The sequence below is a fragment of the Molothrus ater genome, chromosome 11 (assembly GCF_012460135.2).
Source record: "Molothrus ater isolate BHLD 08-10-18 breed brown headed cowbird chromosome 11, BPBGC_Mater_1.1, whole genome shotgun sequence".
Lineage (NCBI taxonomy): Eukaryota > Metazoa > Chordata > Aves > Passeriformes > Icteridae > Molothrus > Molothrus ater.
The window spans coordinates 7,787,601-7,806,516 of NC_050488.2; the positions used below are offsets into that span (position 1 = coordinate 7,787,601).

Here is an 18,916-nt window from a genome sequence, read left to right on the forward strand (position 1 = left end):
TGAGCTGTTTTTAGGGTTTTGTACCACCATTAGTGGGTACTGAGGGTTTAAAAAACTTGGTCTTTTATTTCTTTTTAAAAATCTGAATAATTTATTTCTATTCAGTGAAGTAGGAGAGCAGATGAATTGCACAAAAAGCTTAAACAATCTGTTTTTATACTGAGTTGTAAAGTTGTTTTCCATTGTTTAAAAAATACACTTTTCTTTTTCAGCGTCTTGTTGAAGCTGCAGAGGATGCCTACCTGAAACATGAATTTGATGCTGACTTACAGGTAGGAAATAATTACTTGCTTGAATGTTTACCATCAGAGTATAACTAATGGTTTATACAATAGCTTGCTTGAAGAGCTGCTGTAGAAAGCCAAGGATGTGAGTAATAGAAGGATGCTGATTACAGAAAATAGAATTAATGAAGGCTGGCTCAGTATTTTGACAGGTTATGTACTTAGTGCTGGTGTGTTGGGACACCAAGCAGGTGGCTTTACTCTTTCAGAGATTTCATTTGAATTCCCTTGCATATCTGTGGAGATCACGTTTTTAAACCCAGCAATTAGCCCGTGTCGCGTCGCTGCAGCGTGCTGGTGAGGAGCTGCTCTGCAGAGAGCCCAGTTTGAGATGGGCTGGGACCCACAGGGATGGGAGTAGCTTGACCTTGGTTTGTGCCAGTGGTTTGTGCTTGGATCTGGAGCAGGCGCTGGTTTTTCTCTTTCCTAGGAGCCCTTAGAGCTGCACCACTGCTGTGTGCTCCCTTTAGGAATAACACGGGAGGGAGCAGCACCGTGGCAGCTCACAGCTAAAAATGGTTAAAACAAAAGCCCTTTCCTGAATAAGACACATAATTAAAAAAAAAAAAAAGATTGATTTTAGAAACAGAGTAATTTAACCTGACATTAAAAGTTTAACAGAAAGTCTTAATGCTTAGGTGAGTAAATACCTCCTTACCTTTAATTGAATTCCTAGATCCATGGTTTCTTGAATGACATCTTAGGTGGAGTTTTGTCTTTGCCTCTCCCTAGTTTTAATTTTAAAACCTTCTGTGAATATTTCCCACAAGTCTATTCAAATTTTGGCCTTAAAGAATTAAAGGAAACAGACTTTTTCCACAGACGTTTTCCCATACACGTATCTAAGAAAGAAACTGATCTTTTAAGTTTTGTTTTCAGATTTTACCATGGTTATTTCCAGTAATCACAAACCACATCATTTTAATGAAAATATGATGCAAATTACTGATTTCTGTGCAGAAAGGAATAAAAAGTAGAGTCAACTTATGAGAACCAAGCATTAAAAAATTGAGTTTAGAAGGCTGTGATGCTGAGATCTGTCAGCCCAGGCTGGAGTAAGGATAAAATGAGCCCACTGAAAATGATCATTCACATTATTGCTGTATATTCGAGGAGCACTGAGTTCTCTATTCAAATGCTTTGGAGTTCTATTATACTCCAGCCTTGCAGAGGTGTGCTGCGTTTCATTTTGTTGAACTTTAAGCCTTGGAGAAATAGGAACCATTGTCTGAATAAATCAGAAACACACTTTATGGAATATGTTTTAAGGGCTGCAGTAAATGCTTCTTCACTGCAGGACAGTTCTCACTTTGACAAAGTCCTTCATTTGTTGGGCTCTGGCGATATTAACACTTTCAGGAAGCCAGTTAAAAGCCATTTGTGTCAGCAGCATTAACGGGACAATCAAATCTTTGTGTGGGGCTCTGTTGTTTATTACTGTCACGGTCCATTAAAGCTAATCAATTGTTAATCTTGGTCTCAGCGACCCCTTTGCAACCCTTCCTGGGAGATTGTTGTTCTTTATCAAAAAACTCATAATACCATCTGCTCAATAGAAAGTAATGGCCAGGATGATTTGATAGTGTACGTTCAAGTGGAAGGGGACAGAAGGCTTATATAATGTACAGTGTATACAATTCTGCTATCAAAGAGGAATTTCTTGGCATTTGTATTGCTTTGGCCGACGTGTGGAAGACAGGATTAAATGTTTTGAATTAGTGATATGTGGTACAGCATCAGCCTGTGCTCTTTGTGCTCAGACACTCTGTAAATTTAGAAAGCAAATTAAGAAAGTGGTTTTCTTGCTTTGGAGCACGACAATAAAGAGGTTAACATCTTCTGCTAGGAGATGTTCAACTTAAAAAAAAATCAAATAATTTATAATTATTGTTAACTGAAATTTGACCTCCTGATCTTTTACTAGCTCTGTGCTTGTGAGTGTGTTTTGTAAGATGTGAACAGCCTTGTTATGGTTCACAGAAACACTGTGGTGGACTTGATCTTCTGTGTCTTGAGGACAGCATAGATAATATTGTTTCAGTACATAAAAATGATAGAAGGGAGAAATAAAATAATATTAATATTTTTATTGACTGTAGAAGAGCACCAACTTAAAGCAAATAATAACTGTAAGAGTTCACCTTTTAGACTGCTGGTATTCTCTTCAGCAATGCTGAAACTGTATTACTTGGTTGGACTAAACCTGATCCCTTCTGGGCATTTTTCTTAGTAACATTATTAGTTTTGTCCTTAGTTATTCCATATTATTCCAAGTATTCTAATCAATAAACTGTAATTCTGTGTAATGGTCTAAGCACTCAATTATCTATCCCTGGATTGAAGCTATTGGCACCACTGACCTTGTAGTTATAAACATAAATAAAATTCCCAGAGAATTGAAAGAAATAAATCAAAATGGGTGATGTGATGTTTAACTCATCAGCATTATACATTGCATATTTGAGTAATGGCCAAACTATGAATCAGTGAGAGCAGACCTTAAAGATTTACCTTGCAATATTTGGGGTTTGGGAGATTCTTTTTTTTTTCTATTAGGGATGTGAGGTTATAAGGAAATGACCTTCTAAATGCTGCTTATATTTGAGTCTCAGTCCAGGGTTTTCTTACCTCGTGGGTATGGGTGCAAGTCATTCTGTGTTATTAAATATTATGTTCAAGTTTATAAATGGAATTTCTTTAGTCATGCCTAATGCATTTGGGAATGTAAAATAAGTTACCATTTGTATTACTGCAGCAAGTTGCCCTGTCACAATATATTCACAGGTGCAAAGAATTGCTTCCCTTATATGGGAATGTCTCTGTGCTCACCTTTGTTTAAAATGAAGCCATTCCCCTGATTTTGTCACTTTAACATAATGGAAAACCCCCCAGCATAGAGGTCAACTGCCATTCCCATATACCCAGCAAGAGGACAAGAGTATTGCCTGCTGCAGGTTTTGAAGTGGTTCTACAATCATCCTTTAGTTTCCTTGGCTTAGCTGTTTGCCAGAGAAAAGAATTTGGAGAAAGATAATAAAGAGGGTATCATCTTCTGCTAGGAGATGATCTATTAAATAAAAGAAATTCAAATTATTTATAATTATTGGCAACTGAAATTTGGCCTCTTGATCTTTCACCGCCTCTGTGCTTGGGGGTGTTTCCTAAGCTGTGAACTGCCTTGCTATGGTTCACAGAAATACTGGGGGGGTTTGGTGTGCAGACCCCTGGAAGAGGCTCTGAAGTGGAAAACTCTTCCCTGGAGCTGCCATGTACCTAAGAATTTGTTGCATGTGCAGCTGATACAACCACATTGGTGAGAGGAGAGAGCCTCTAAACCTCACTTCATCAAACCTCTGCAAGCTGGCCTTTTACAGGTGAGGCTGTACCAAGGTGACAGCAGCTGCTGCTGTGGGTGGTGCGGCGCCCTGAGCCTGCAGCCACGGGGCTGGGGAGGCTGCTGAGCCCTTGGCTCACTGTGACACCTGTGTCACCTTACCTGAGCTCTGTGCACACAAACCTGCACAGAGCCAGGGCAGGATCCCTCTGGCAGCGCTGGGCTCTTTTGGGCTCCCATGATCTCAGGAGGGGGTGCTCACGGTGGGGCTGGTGCTGGGCTTTACTCAATGCAGCAGCAATAATAACTTGTGCTTTGTTTCTCACAAACAAACAAAAAACAGCATTAATTTTCGAAGAAAGGTTTGTAATAACTTAGTTCCTACCCACTTTTTGTACTTCTGACCCCAGTGACAAGAGGAAGTCACATAAAATTTTGTCATGACTACTTGTTCATTTGCTGACTGATTTCACTACAAACACACATCTGCAGGGTAGTTCTTTTATTTTCTCTGTGTTAATTAAGTTCATTAGTTCATTTGCTTTACATTCCTGCCGAGTTTTCTCTGCATGTGTGTGATGTGGTGATAAAAAAGCAAGGTTATTTCTTTCTGCTGGAGTCAAAGCTGGTGCACAGTTGATGCACCGGATTTACCAGATTTTATGTTTCTGATTGTTGTAGTTTTACTTCCTGCATAAGATAGCAGAGATCCAAGTGCCAATGTGTTAAGGTGGTTGACCTTATTTCAGTTTTATGCCTGAAGACTAGAAGAGGATTAATCAAATAGTTTTTAAGAAAGGATTAGTTTCTTTTAAGAATACTCTTAAAGTTAATTTAGTGGGATAAAAAAGGAATACTGGTGTAAGGCTGTTTTTCATTATTCGCTTTTCTAAGATCTATAACATATGGCTGAGCCTTAAGGAAAAGGTTTGCAAAACTATACCAGAGTTAGGTACCTGTCTGCCAGATTTTGCTGTCTGTTAACTCCAAATTGCATTTCATGTCCTTGAAAAATCACATCCTTACTCTCAGACTATGTGTGTTGGCTACATAAAAAACCTTGTGAAATCAGCAGATGGAGAGTTAAGGGGTTTCCAGTGGTTTACACATGTGAACAATGCACTTTTTTATACAAAAAGAAAGACTTCAGATGTTTAGGAGAAAGCACAAATAGTAAAGGAGGGCTGAGGAACACAATAACACAATTAGTCCAGTCCGTGTGATTTACACTTCTGGGTCTAATCCTCCAATATTACTAACAATATTATTGTTAACAATATTATTGTTAATATTACTCAATAGTTTATTGTTTAAGGGGAGCTGCCTGACTTTTTCTAATTTTGCCAATAAAATCATAACCTAAATTGATGCTACTTTAAAAAAATCTGAACGAAATGTTTATTTGATATAATGATGCCAGGCAAAAATTTATAACGATGGATTATTAAATGTTTAGGGATTTAATCAACATTTAAACAAATAGATGATAATTACATTGATATAGGTACTGAAAAATACAAGGACAAAAAATAATTGAGAACAGCTATTCCACATAATCTTTTGAAACTCCTGTTAGAGCACATGCATTACTTTTATGTTAGTACCTCAGACAGGTCTGTTTGTGCATTTATTATCTCACTAATTTTGCATGAGGCACATGATAACTAGATTTACAGTCTATTAATATTTTTCTGGCTGTTAGAATAATGTCCACTAGTCTGAGGTCAGCTCTTGGAGGGTCCTGGACATGCACAATGGGAAAGGGAAGCCTGTTGGACTTCAAGCACTTGTAACCAGCAATGGAAATGACTTTTTGAAAAGTGCATTTAAAATAGCAGGTGCCACATCTGAAGTTTGACATACTTCATGTATTATTTATTCAAGCTGCATATTTTCTACATCAGAATTCAGCCTGTTTAAACTCCAAGCTGGAAACAGCCTAAATTCCTTTTAGACTTTGAAGCATTTTGCAGGCCCAGGTGCTCTCAGCTCTGTTTGGGAGGGATGTGGACACTGCAGCTGGAGCTCCCAATAAGGCAAGAGGAGGAAGAGATGCCTGGGAGCTCACACAAATCTAAGCTGTAAACCTCTGCACAGGCTCCTCACAAGTAGCTGCAGAGCACTGCAGTTTATTCATCTGTGAAAGCTGGAGCGCTCTCCCCAGGTGGCTCAGGCAGGATCAGCTCCCAAGGGACTCATCTCCATCTCACTCTGACACTCAGGGTCTCTGGTTTTGTCCATCCAGCTGCAGGCACAGTTTGGATACAGCTAGGATGCAAAATGCTGCCAGGACCTGCAAAGGTGTGGTTCTTATTCTGAACAGTTGGAATTTTTCCCTACTGATCAAAAGATAAGTCAGATCAAGGAAAGACAGTAAGCACAGAATTCAGAATGCCCTTAAAAACTGACGGCATCACCAAAGGCTCAAACTCTTAAGAATTGCAGTGCAGTTTAAAAGCTAAAAGGAAGGAAAAAGTGCACAGAAATGGGAGTGCTTAGTGAGCTAATGAACTACAAGGCCCAGAAAGCTGCATTTAAATCATAAAAGCATCTGTTAGAGCTTTTATTTGGTGTTAGTTTTTTCTTTGGTATTTTTTTCTTTCATAAAATACTTGATTTTTTTTTTTTTCTGAAAGAGATAAAAGGTTCCTCTTTGCAGTTCTTAGTTTTGTATTATTCTTATTGATTTCTGTGAGCTCAAATTAAGGACTTCCCAACTGCTCTAATACTGCAACAAATTGATTTTCAGATTTTTAGCCCTTCAGTGGAGAGCATTTTAGCTTGTCTACTCTTTCCTATTTATTTGTTGAGGTTGCCAAGAGGAAAACTGAAATGGCTATGAAAGTATCGAGAAAAAAAAATGTAAAAAAATTTAAAAATGCAGCAGAATTCATGCACAAAGTAATCTTCAGAGGAAGACTTCCACTTAGCCTTCACTCTGCATGCATGGCAGGGATTAAGCCTCAGAAAGGGAGTACAGAGAAAGAGGGACCATGCACCTTTTTGGTTATTTTAATTTCAGAGCTTTTATGTTTTCTGACTCTGTGGCAAGGGAAGAGTAAAAGAGAAACAAGGTTCTGTGGAGCCAGGCTAGCAATATTTTGGCTCATCTCCTAATGGTAAATGACTTCATTATTTTTTTGCACTTTGGAGTTTTGTAGTTTGGGGGTTTTTGAGCACTGAGGGAATATTTTGGATGTTTTAAGACAATAATGATCAGTGGATAATTTCTATTACTTTCCTTCCGTCCACATATTTATCTTGCTAAGAACAGTGTTCTCTTACTACAAACAAATCAAATGTAAATAAGTAGAATGATTTTATTTTTGTTTCTTGATAACTTCTGTTGACAAGGAGTGACTTTGAGCACAGAAGAGCAGAGTTTAACTCTCTGTCACAGAAGCAGAGATGCAGGAGAGGTGATTTTTCAGCAATTTTGTCATTTTGGTGTGGTTCTGCAGTATCCAAGGGGCCCATCCACAAAGAGCAGTAATTCTCTGCCTGTCTGGTTCAATAGCTGTCCTGTCTGCACAGGGCTTGACAGCAGAGGAGCTGGCAGCTCTGGGATAACTTTGTTATCCCAAGTTATAACAAGTAATGTTCTCTGCTTCTGAAGAAGTCTGGCACAGGTTTCTGGAGGTTGGTTCTTCTCACTTCACCTACAGGACTTGTCCTCTTGGCACCCTTAAGCCAAAAGCAGTTTCCAGACATTTCTGGGTTTCCTCTTGCCAGCCTCTCCCAGAACAGCAGTCTCTAACTGAAGTGTGTGAGGTGTGCACTGAAGAACACTCCATAAATTCAGCTCTACCCATCAAATATGGACTCAGTGCTTTTGCCTCCTGATACCTGCTGTAAATAATTACAGAAATCTGAAACCTGGAGTTGCCAAAGAACTGCATGACTGGCTGATAATGCTGTTTTCCTGAGATTATGCCTTGTATATTTATGTGGTCCTCTGTTATGTTTGCTTGCTACCAGCAATGAGAAGGAAATAACTTTATCATCCCATGAGTGTTTTCAAAATTTCAAGTTCTCTGATTAAACATTGAGACACCCCAAAGGTTTTTCTGAGCAAGAGAAACTTCTGCTTTGGAGCAGCTCATAATCACATAGGTGGGGCTCTCAGGATATGAGCAACCTGTTCCAGTTGCTTCTCTAGTGAATATTAAATTATTTGTATTATGTGAAACAATTCAGCAAAAGAGTTAGTGAGGCACTCAGCTCAGAAAAGCCTGATGGATGGGGCAGTTGTTTTGGATCTCAGAGGCTCCAGTCTGAGTGTCTCTCCTACTTGATTCAGAGGACAGCTTTGAACAGCAGCACAGATCTTTTCCTCTCTGGCACAATTCTGCAAAAGAGAAATGTGTTTTCCAAAACTAAGAAGATTAGCAGGTCACATCTAACAGCACCAACAAAATGGAACAGAAAGTATTTGCATACAGACAGTACCTGTACAGTTTTTCCTCTCCCATTCTCAAGTCATTAAGTACCTCCAGGTTGGGTTTTTAATGCTCTTTGTATGCATCCTGCATGCATTAGAGACATGTTTAAAAGAACTAAAAGCTTAGATTCTTGCATATTCACACAAACTCATGGATTTTATAAATAAAACTGAAATTCAGTTTAGAATAGTGATAAAACAATTTGCTGTTTGCAACGCAGAATTCTTTCATGTATTGGTTTTGCAAGGCAATTCTTTAACTTATTCCAATAGAGCAGATAGAGGAATGAACAAGTATTGTTCAGGTAACAATGGTGTACCAGAAGAAAGCAGTCACCTGAAAACATATAAGTTCATTTTCAAGGAGATATTAGGGAGAAAAAGAAAAAGGAGAGAGACAGCATGAAATGAACATTTAGCAGAAAATCAATAACAGTACTTAATCCTTAAAATTAGAGTGAAATTTCTCATATCAAACTGGGAGTGAGGGTAAACTTGCAAGAACTTGACCTGAGACTCCAAAAAAATTTACTCTCAAAATGCCCAGGGTTCCTTCTAAGATTGTCCAAAGCAGAATAGATTCAGGCAATGTTTTTGCCTTCCCACCCAGTCAGAGCAGTGTGCACCAGCTGGAGCACTTGGAGACTTTCCTGCATTTCCAACAGCCTGGTCTTTGGGAAGAGGTGATCCCACCCCGGGCCCTGCCCTGGGCAGGGATCTACCTGTAGGCAAAACAGATTAAACAAGGCAAACTTTATTTTGTGAAAGGAAGGATGTGGAGGATGCAGAAGAAAGCAGAAACAAGGCAGAAAAAGTTTAGGTGTCAGAAGACTGTGAAGTGCAGGGAAGAAGGCTGGAGAAGGAGAAATACCTAAATAATGTGTAAAGGCAAAGCTGTTAAGTGTTAATATCTAAGTGTTTCAAGAGTACTGACAGTAATCTTTTTGCAAGTCTCTCTAAGAGCCATTACCTTTGCCTAAAGTGAGGCTAAAATGGAGAAACTATTTTCAACTGCTTTAAAAAAAACCTTTGGAGAGAACAGAAGAGAGGTAACATTCAAATAAAGTTTTAAACCAGGTTTCAGGGAAGTCAGGCAAAACAAGTATGCACTGGGAGTGAGGGAGAAACGCTGTATAGATGAGGAAAAAAGATCACAATGTTATTGAAAAACATGCACTCCTTGAGATTGCTGTAAACCTTAGAGAACTTGGCTTATCGTTGTCAGAGCAGACAGAGATGATGTGTTTAATAACGTGTCTCTCGTAGATGTTTATGGGCCTATCAATTTCCAATTCTAACTAACCAAGAGAGGAGCTAAAGAGCCAGAAAAATGACATACAAGGTGAAGTTAGAGTTGCCAGTGTTTAATGTTTGGCATATTGGTGATAACAAACAGGAATTTGACATTGAAATTCACTTCATAGGAGGCAGATTTTTGTCTTCTTTCGTTCAGATTCGTGGCCTTGAAAATACTGGATATTCCTCTCTCACAGAAAAAAAAGAAAAAAAAAAGCTTGTCATCTTCTGAAAATGCTTTTTAATCAGCTTTTAGCTTTGTGCTGCAGACAAGGTCAGCAGAGCTCTGAGCCCTGTGCCTGTGCCCTGCCCTCAGCACTGTTAAGAGCAGGGTTCACACTGGGAGCCACACTTACTCCTACATTCCCAGGCCTGTCAAGGTCTTGGAGAATGTTTTAAGAAAATGACTCTGCTTGGTTTAAGTGATGCCAAAGGCAAGTGACAGTTCTGAGGAGTGTGATCCTACCAAGACTGGTTTTGAAAAACGCTGCTCTGGCTTAGCTTTACTTCATCCGTGGATATTCAGCGCGTATCCGACAGCACAGGGAGGAGGTGATGGACAGGGATTGTTGTTTTCTGATTTGGTAAGTCTTCTACAAAGGCACACTCAACCTCTCATCAAAGCTTTGTGTCTGAGGTGTGAGTTCTGCCAGGATCATGTGTTTTCTGAGTTCCCTGGAGAGTATATTTTAAAAAAATCTACTTGAAACCTCTATTTAATTCTGTATGTACTTGTGCTTCTATCAGGAACTAAATGCAGGTACAGAATGTTGAAAGTGCAAGATGCTGAGGTGAGCAGGCAGAGCTGGAGTTAATGCTTTTATTTATAAGGCTCATTGGTCAATGATACTGAGCTCTCCTCCAGGAAAAAAAAAGATCCTTAATTCACTCTTACAAAATTCAATGCCCTATTGTTCTCACTTTTCTGAAGTCACTGTTTATAATATTGCTCTCCTCTCCCCTCTGAGGAATAATATAATTTATTGGAGCAGTTCATTCATAGTCTATGTGATATCTATCTTTTGGGACAGAGATACCTTTTGCATGATGTACACACTGTTAACTTCAAACTCTTCCTGTTTGCTTTATGTGCAAGGGTTCATAATCAGGAATATTTATGCATCCTGGTACCCAGTTGTGCTGTGCTTGCTGTTTTCTGCTCTTCATAGAAAATTAAACTTTTTTTCTTTTTGGCTCACACCTACCTGAAAAGCAAAAGATTTGAGAATATTACCCAATGGATTTATGATTACTAGGCAGATAGCCAGTAATAAGCAGTGATATCTGATACTACAGCCCAGACATTCTCTGCTTTTTTCCACCTTTTTCCTATTATCTCTAGGTTTAATAAACTATAAATGGGAGACATAAATGGCAGACCATCTTTTCTCTTTTTGTGCTTTTTTTTTCTTTGGAGGTGCTTGGTGATGAGATTAAGTTAAGGGTCATATATATTCTTCCAGCCTAGTATTTAGGAATAGGCAAATTATTGAAAAGGGTGGAAGTGATCTAGGCTTATTCATTTTTGTGGCAGAGCAGAATTTTTTGCTACACAACAATCATTTTAAATGGAAATAACAGTATTATAGATAGAGATTTAATGAATATATATGAGAAAGGCACAATAGGAGTCACTAAGCAGTTCAGGGCTCTAGATGAGGTCACGTTTCTGACTTGTGTAGTATGAAAGTGAGTAAATCTTAGATGATCATAGTAGAAATATTTCCAGGGTATTGTACATACTGCTTATTGTAGGAAAAAATTGTTTTCTTGCCTCTGGCTTAGAAGAAAGATACTGAGTGAAAACCAGCTGCATTTGTACCTTAACATTTCCAGTGCATGGATTGTGTCTTTGTTTCTGGATCTCATGTAATTGCTGACTGTGAAATTACCAAGCTCATTATTTCAATCTTGAAATATAACTTGCTTTAGACTTATGCTTTTTCTCTGATTGTAGTGTCCATGTGTTGAGCTTCATTAACTTGAAACAGAAGGAGCCCCCACTTTTGTGTTAAAGTTAATTAAACCTGGTAATGGTTATTGTATGAAAATTTTCTGGGTTCAAGTAGGTTATTTTGCCTCTGTCTCTATTTTCATGCATCGTTTCATCTGTTGTGGTTTGTCAATTCATAATGCACAGGATTTGCCTGGACTCAGTGGACTATGGGGTTTTTTACTCATAAAAATACTCTTGCATGTTTAATTAATGCATAGTTGGAAGCTTCTCCTTGTGAAATAGTCACTGGTGACTTTTAAACTCAGATTATAAAAAAAAATTGGAAAAACAAAAGCAATTATTTTTCCATGAATAATAGGTGACAGCACAGCACAGAATAGATTGATGTCAAGGGCCATAGTTAATGACTTTCAGGTCTTTTTAATATAAAAACTGAAGATTTCAAGATTCTGCAAATCTATGATGTGTAAAACCTTCACACCTAGAAATGCAGCCTTCTGAGCTGTACTCCACATGGATGTGTGGCCATGGCTGAGAGGATGAATTAAATATGCACATTTAAATACATATACAGTTTAGTATTTATACTTTAATAATTTTGTTCAAAGTTCTGCAATTCAGCCTTAAGTCTAATGCATGATGTGCACATCTTTGCCACTGGTTTTGTGGGTTATGCTTTGTGGGAGATGTACTCCTTAAAAAATACCCCAAAACACCTCCTAGTAAAAGACCATGCCTAAGATCAGACCATGAGTTTTGCTCAACAAAGCTCAATGATTATAAGTGCATGAAATAAAAGATTGGAAGATGCACTTGCCTATGGAAAAAGCTTGGGAAAAAAGCGATGGTCTCTGCCTTGAAAAATCATGCACACCAAGTTTAAATAAGTGTTTTGTTTGTGATTCATTAAAAAAGAAAAAGAAGAACATTTAAATGACAGTCATTTTATTTTATGTCACTTTTCATGCATTTTAGGTTTCAGATTTAAACCATCAACTGTTTAGCTAAAGCTTTCAGACTGTTCAATTGAGATGTAAAAAAAAAATCAAAACTATTTTAAATCTTATTCTGTGTCCAGTTAGCTTTTTGAAATGAAGAGCATGTGTTCAGAGAAATATTGCTGTGCATCCAAAAGGTGCCAATCAGAGATGTTAATGAAAGGTTTAATGGATATTCTGGGCTGTGTGAAGCTGCTGCTGACAAAGTCAGCTCAAGAGCTCTCAGCATCATGTGCAAACCAGAATTCTGCAGCAAAGAAGAGATGAGCAGGGGGGGATGTGCTGTGCTGGAATGGACCATTGAGGTTTTGGGTATAGGGATGGCAAAGGCCCAGCTGGTTGACAGCAAGCTGAGGAGATTTGGTGCAATTTTTATGGCATATGGAAGCTTATGCTGGATTTGTGATTATTTTTATTTTTTTGACAAGGGTGTATGAAATGGTGATGAGGTAAAATGGTCTGGACAGAGGCCCTCTGAGGTTATGAAAAGCTGTGGGAGGTTTTGGAGGCTGTGAGGTCTTTGCAAGCCTTTCTGCCCAGCCCATGGCCTTGCTGCCCTTGCACAGTGCTGGACTGCTCTCCATGGTCTCTTTTCAGTCACTCCCCTCCTCACAGGGGCCTGGCTCAGTTCCCCCTCTCCTGCTTCAAATCCTGCCCCCTTGGCAGCAGCAGAGAGGGCTGGGGAGACAGGCTGGGCACTGCTGTGGCCAAGTGCTGCCCTGACTCATCCTCACTGCCTTGCACTGAGCACAGTCTGCTGCCCTGGGCCGGACCGCACCCAGCCCTGGTGCCGGTGATCGTATCTCACACAGGACCTGGCACAGACCTGGCACACACAGGACCTGGCACAGAGGGCCCAGCAACGCTTCAGACCCCCCTGGCTGTCCCCATCACAGGTGTCACATCTCCTGATGCACTCATTTAGCAGCTGGGAGAACACTTGTTTCCTGCAAGCACTTGGGAAGCTCACAGTCCCACTAAGTCTAATGGTGTTGGTGCCACAGATCAGTGATGGGGTAGAGATGTTCCAAGTGCAAACCTCTCAGAAAAGGGGCAAATCCTACACTGCCTTTTGAAAATTTCCCTCATTTTCACTGAAATTCCCATACATGCAAATACCTGTTGAGGTAGCTCCCTAAAACTCAAATTATTATTTTTCTCCTCGGAAGACCTAAATTTCCAGGCATTAACTACATGTCAAATGTCAATAATATGAAAAGGCATAATAAGGTGGTGAAATACAAATGGAAGTGTTATGAGAAATTATTCAATTTCTATATCCTCTCCCCTTCCCTACTCTGTTTCATCTCTTAAAATAGCAATTTTCTGCGGATTTTATGGGACCTACATTCATTGGGATCTATTACAGGTTATAGAATGAGAAATCTCTTCAAGATTAATTCAAATTCAGAGAATAAGAATGTGTAGCGTGTACTGTAAAACCACTTGAATCCTAAAATATTTTTTCATTTTTGATCTAAATTCTGCGCTGAACTTAAAATAGCAGTCCTAAGAGTATCCACAATTAACCCCATTGATAAATGAAATTAATTAAAAAAAAAAGTAATTCCTTGATAAATACTTTGCTGTGTATTTCTTCCAAATAATTCCCAGTCCTTGATCTTTCTACATTTAGGCAGCACCAGTGTTCCTCTTGAGCAGGGGTTGCTGGGCCTGTGGAGAAATAGAACAACAACTCTTATTTTCTCCTCATCTTCCTAATGTCCCTCGTGTGTGAGAAGACAAAACTGAGAGGTGGGATTGTTGTCAAGGCCAGTTTGGGTGGATGCAGTTTTATTTTAGCTGGGTGACTCACCTGTGTAAGCCAGGAGAGCCCCTGGTGTGCCGAGATAAATCAGGAGAGGGACAGGAGGAGATACCAGGGGTTTGGGATACAAAGCTGCTTCATTTGCTGCCTTGCCCTCACTCTTCAGACTACAGCTCAGCTCCTGTTTGACTGATAAAGCATTTCTGCAGTGACAAATCCTCCTCAGAGCCGAGGATGTGCCTGATGGTTTCATCACTCCTGCCATGGCTGCTGCTCCGCGGGAGCGCTCAGCCGTGCGCAGGCACCTCTGCTCCAGGCTCCAGGTTAGCCCTGACATTGCCTGGTGAACTTGGGGAGTGTTGCCTTCAGCCCACGTGTGAGGGAGCTCCAGAAGGACAGCATAAAATCTGTGTTTTCTGATTTGGACTTTCCAGTGCCATGAACAGTGACATCATTGTATATACACACAAATATATAATGATGAATACAGAAAACGCAGTCTTGCACATTGGCTGGAAAATACATGCTCCAGGCCCAGATTTAATAGGAACTTTCATATTCCATTCTTGGAATATAGAGCCAGCATTTTTTGTCTATTTTGACTTTGCATTAATAAAATGAGGTCAGGAAATCTGTTAAAGTTTATCTTTAAAAATGTTTTCAACCCAGTCACCTTGTTTTAAAAATCATTTCCGTTTGTTATCTGCACATTTAAGTAGATTGTGTTTCCTCGTGATTGAGTCTCTGAAGGAAAGCACTAACAGATTCCTGTAATTGATTATACTTTAATGATACATAATGGCAACTTCTGGTTTCCATTATTGTTACCCTACACGCTGAACTGTAACTGCTGAGATACCAGAATGTATATTGATACACAATTGATTTAGTAACATTTTACTGGTGGAAATGTCCTGCATTAACTAAAACCATGTCTCCACCACTTAGGAGAAGTGGCCATTCACACATCCAGGGCAGGCTCTGTACAAACCTGCAGATGGTTGGTTCCCCCAGCTCTGGCAAAGGACAGCACTGCCACCACTCCTCTGGGTTACATGGGCCATTACAGACGAGAGCTGGCTGTTCTTTGCAATGTTTTGCTAATTACATTATTTTCTTTTTGCTTGTCCTTTTCCAACAAGTGTTCCACTGCTCCTCCCTCCCACTGCCACCCCTGCAAACCCTCAATGGTGAATAAGGTGGCTGATGATCTGAAGGTGTTGCTTATCTTCCTGATTGGTACTACCTAATTATTTATGGCTGTCCCCTGATGGTATAAAACTCCTCCCTTGTGTTTGGGTGAAAAATTCCGAAGCAGAGATTGCTGTGTGTGCAGTGCAAGGGCAGTGAGCACAGCTGAGTGCTGATCTGTGGCTCACACTCCCTCTCTTTGCTCACACCAACAAATGGTGCAGTTCTGTTCCCACTCAGCTGCACTGGAGCCCCTGGACATTTGGCCTGTCCTAGCAGAAAGGTCACAGGGAAGCTCTGGTGAGTGATCCAGCACACAGAGCTGGCCTATGTAGGAAAAACAATTTTGAAAAGCTCATTTGAATGTTGCATTTTGCAGGTGCTGCAAAAAGCCATGGAGCTCTTGTCTTCTCAATAATTATAGAATATGGAAACTTAATAGCTAGAACATTATAATGATGTAAAATTTGTGATGTATCTTCAAAACACTGGATAGAATCATGCAGTGTAGTCAGATAAGGTACTGACTTTGCTTTGCCTTGATTTTTAATTTTCTTTACTGAGAAGAGGATGGTGCTTAAAGCTTGCAATTCTGGCAAGTTGTGCCAACAAATCTCACTTATTGTGTTGCAAGTCAGCAGCTATATTATCAAAGCCCTTTATTTTCCAGGAATTTAAATTTAAGCTTTCTCATAGCATAGACCATATTAAGCCAGTGACCGTTCTTAATCAAGATTCAGGGGAACAAAAGAACTTGTAAAACTGCTGTTTGGACTTGGTGAATGTCCATGTCTGGCAGAATCAAAATACTTTCCAAAAATCTGAAATAATTCTGTATTTCAGTTTTAAAAATGAAATTTTTGCTCAAAATTTTGCTTTAAATTCTGAAAACTAAAAGAAAGTCACTTCTGAAATAAATAGACACTTGGGTAAGTTGAGCTCAAATGCAATGAACTTGCCACTACACAGATTTTTATTTCTATTCTCTGCTGCATACATTTTGTAATGTTTTAAATTACATCACTGTATATATATGTATTAGCATTCAACACTTGGATTCTGTTTAATATACGTTAAATATTAGTTTAATGGCTTTGTGTCTGACACTGATTGCAATTCAAATCCTCCTTGCATGCTGTTCTGCTGATAGTAATAGCAGCATTTGTAATGTTCAGTCACTGGCACCCAAGTCATAAACAGTAATATCAATTAATATATACTTATGCTTGTGTGGTTACTCTGTGCAGGGATTAATAGAGAAATTACTTTTACTATCAGAAAACCATTTCAAAGAGATAAAAATGGCAAATGCAAAGCAGATGAAGTTACATAAATGACCTTTTCAATGGTGATATTTGAATGTTTGTAGTGTCTCACAGCAGTTTTGGAATATAATACACAGTTTAATTTCCTGTATATTTGTGTTGTAGAGGAACAGTTTTTGGACTGTGAAGGAAAATTTATGCTCTAGTGCAATGTATTCTCAGCTCAACCCCACATTGCAAAAGAAACCTTTACACATTTCTTTAATTTAAGAAACATGAGTTCCTAATTAGTTATACATAGACAATGGAGGATTTTTCCAACTGCAAAATGATTAATAATACATAATTAAAATGGAACCTGGATCAAAAACTCATCAAGTCTCCCTAATGCCATAATACTGTACCCTTTTCCTAGGCAAGTGAGCTTTCCCCAGGGGATCTGAATGATTCTCTGGAAATACATTCCTGCAAATGCACTGTCTACTCTCATAAGGAACTTCCAAAATTTTCAATGGGGGAAATTTTTTTTCCTATATTTTCAGGTTAAAAGTATGTAACTCATGAGAGTATAAAGTAAGTTTTGGAAAATCTGGCCAAAAGTGTACACAATGTACGACCATGCTCTGTTAATGTAGTTGGAAGTCAGGTGCTAGTAAACAAGCACACATGAAGAACAAACCAGTATTAGTCCTACAGCTTTACTGAACATGTTCTTAAAAACTGTACCATTTATTCCTGCCAGACTAAAACAAAAATCCCACCTACTTGCCTCTAAGCAAAGATCCTAACACAGCACCCATAAACCGAGAATAAAATCTCTTTACTCTATTCCTGTACTTGTTACCCTCCTCACAGCCCCATTGCCCAGTTCCTGTACTTGTTACCCTCCTCACAGCCCCATTGCCCAGTTCCTGTACTTGTTACCCTCCTCACTCCCCCATTGCCCAGTTCCTGTACTTGTTAACCTCCTCACAGCCCCATTCCCCAGTTCCTGTACTTGTTAAACTCCTCACTCCCCCATTCCCCAGTTCCTGTACTTGTTACCTTCCTCACAGCCCCATTCCCCAGTTCCTGTACTTGTTACCCTCCTCACAGCCCCATTGCCCAGTTCCTGTACTTGTTACCCTCCTCACAGCCCCATTGCCCAGTTCCTGTACTTGTTACCCTCCTCACTCCCCCATTGCCCAGATCCTGTACTTGTTACCCTCCTCACAGCCCCATTCCCCAGTTCCTGTACTTGTTACCCTCCTCACAGCCCCATTCCCCAGTTCCTTTACTTGTTACCCTCCTCACAGCCCCATTCCCCAGTTCCTTTACTTGTTAACCTCCTCACAGCCCCATTGCCCAGTTCCTGTACTTGTTACCCTCCTCACAGCCCCATTCCCCAGTTCCTGTACTTGTTAACCTCCTCACTCCCCCATTGCCCAGTTCCTGTACTTGTTACCCTCCTCACAGCCCCATTGCCCAGTTCCTGTACTTGTTACCCTCCTCACAGCCCCATTGCCCCGTTTTGCTCCTGGGGACTCCCCAGGGCCAGCCCAGAGGCTGCCATGGGCACGGCACGGAGCAGCTCTGGGCCCTGTCCCAGTTCTTCAATGGGCACAAGCACCGTAACGCTGGGAGCCACTAGATGCCACTCTTGTCTCATCCCAGTACAAGCCTGAGAGTATTTATGGCTGTTTAAAAAACCCAACTGTGCCCTCCCACCCTCAAAGTCCCTTTAAAGATGTTCCTTTGGTATTTCAGATATTTTGCCTTTTTTTTTTTCCTCAATTAAACTGAAAATATGACCCTGTTGTTTATAGTTTTCCTTCCCTCTGCTGTAATGCTACACTTGTTTATAAATATTTTAAAGCTATTCCTAGACAATATTTTTGTTGCTGGACTCTTGCATAGCTGTGTTGTGCTCTATCTCATTTTTCTCTTTGGGTGGGATTCCAAAAATTCTGATGTAAGTATTCATCTATGTTTGATTGATTTCACAGCCACTTATGGTGTAAGAACCTCTAAATCTAATTTTCTAAAAAAGTCTCCAAAGAACTTCACCTTTGCATTTTTTTTTGTATACCAGATACAATAGGAAGCTCTTGAAATTGTTGTATATTCAGATTTTGCCGTTGATAACCTTTTTACTACATTTGTCATGGCATTTCCAAGTGAGTTGCCTGACTGTAGATTCCCCAGTTTTCAGGATATTCTTAGCCAGGTAGCTGAGGAAGAATAAGTGTAAAGATGTTCAGGTTATTTAGGACAATAGAGGAAAAAAATTAAAAATAAAGCAATCCATCCCTACAATCTTCAACATAACAAAATTGTGCACAATAGTAAACTTAAATTTATTTTGTTGGCAAGACTGGAGCTGTTCTCTTGTTTGTGTGAACT

At 39.6% G+C, this 18,916-nt stretch overlaps 1 protein-coding gene across 5 annotated transcripts in view; it reads left to right on the forward strand.

The window, feature by feature from the left end:
• The window catches only part of CACNA2D3 (calcium voltage-gated channel auxiliary subunit alpha2delta 3), a 388,669-nt gene that overhangs the window by 119,148 nt on the left and 250,605 nt on the right, over positions 1–18,916 (forward strand). For all 5 annotated transcript variants that reach the window (XR_004981053.2, XM_036390972.2, XM_036390973.2 and 2 more), the window contains exon 4: positions 213–272. Coding sequence is in view for 4 of the 5 variants with exons in the window: in XM_036390972.2 (XP_036246865.1) it covers positions 213–272 (60 nt within the window). In the remaining variant the exon portion in view is untranslated. The remainder of the gene's footprint in view (positions 1–212; positions 273–18,916) is intronic.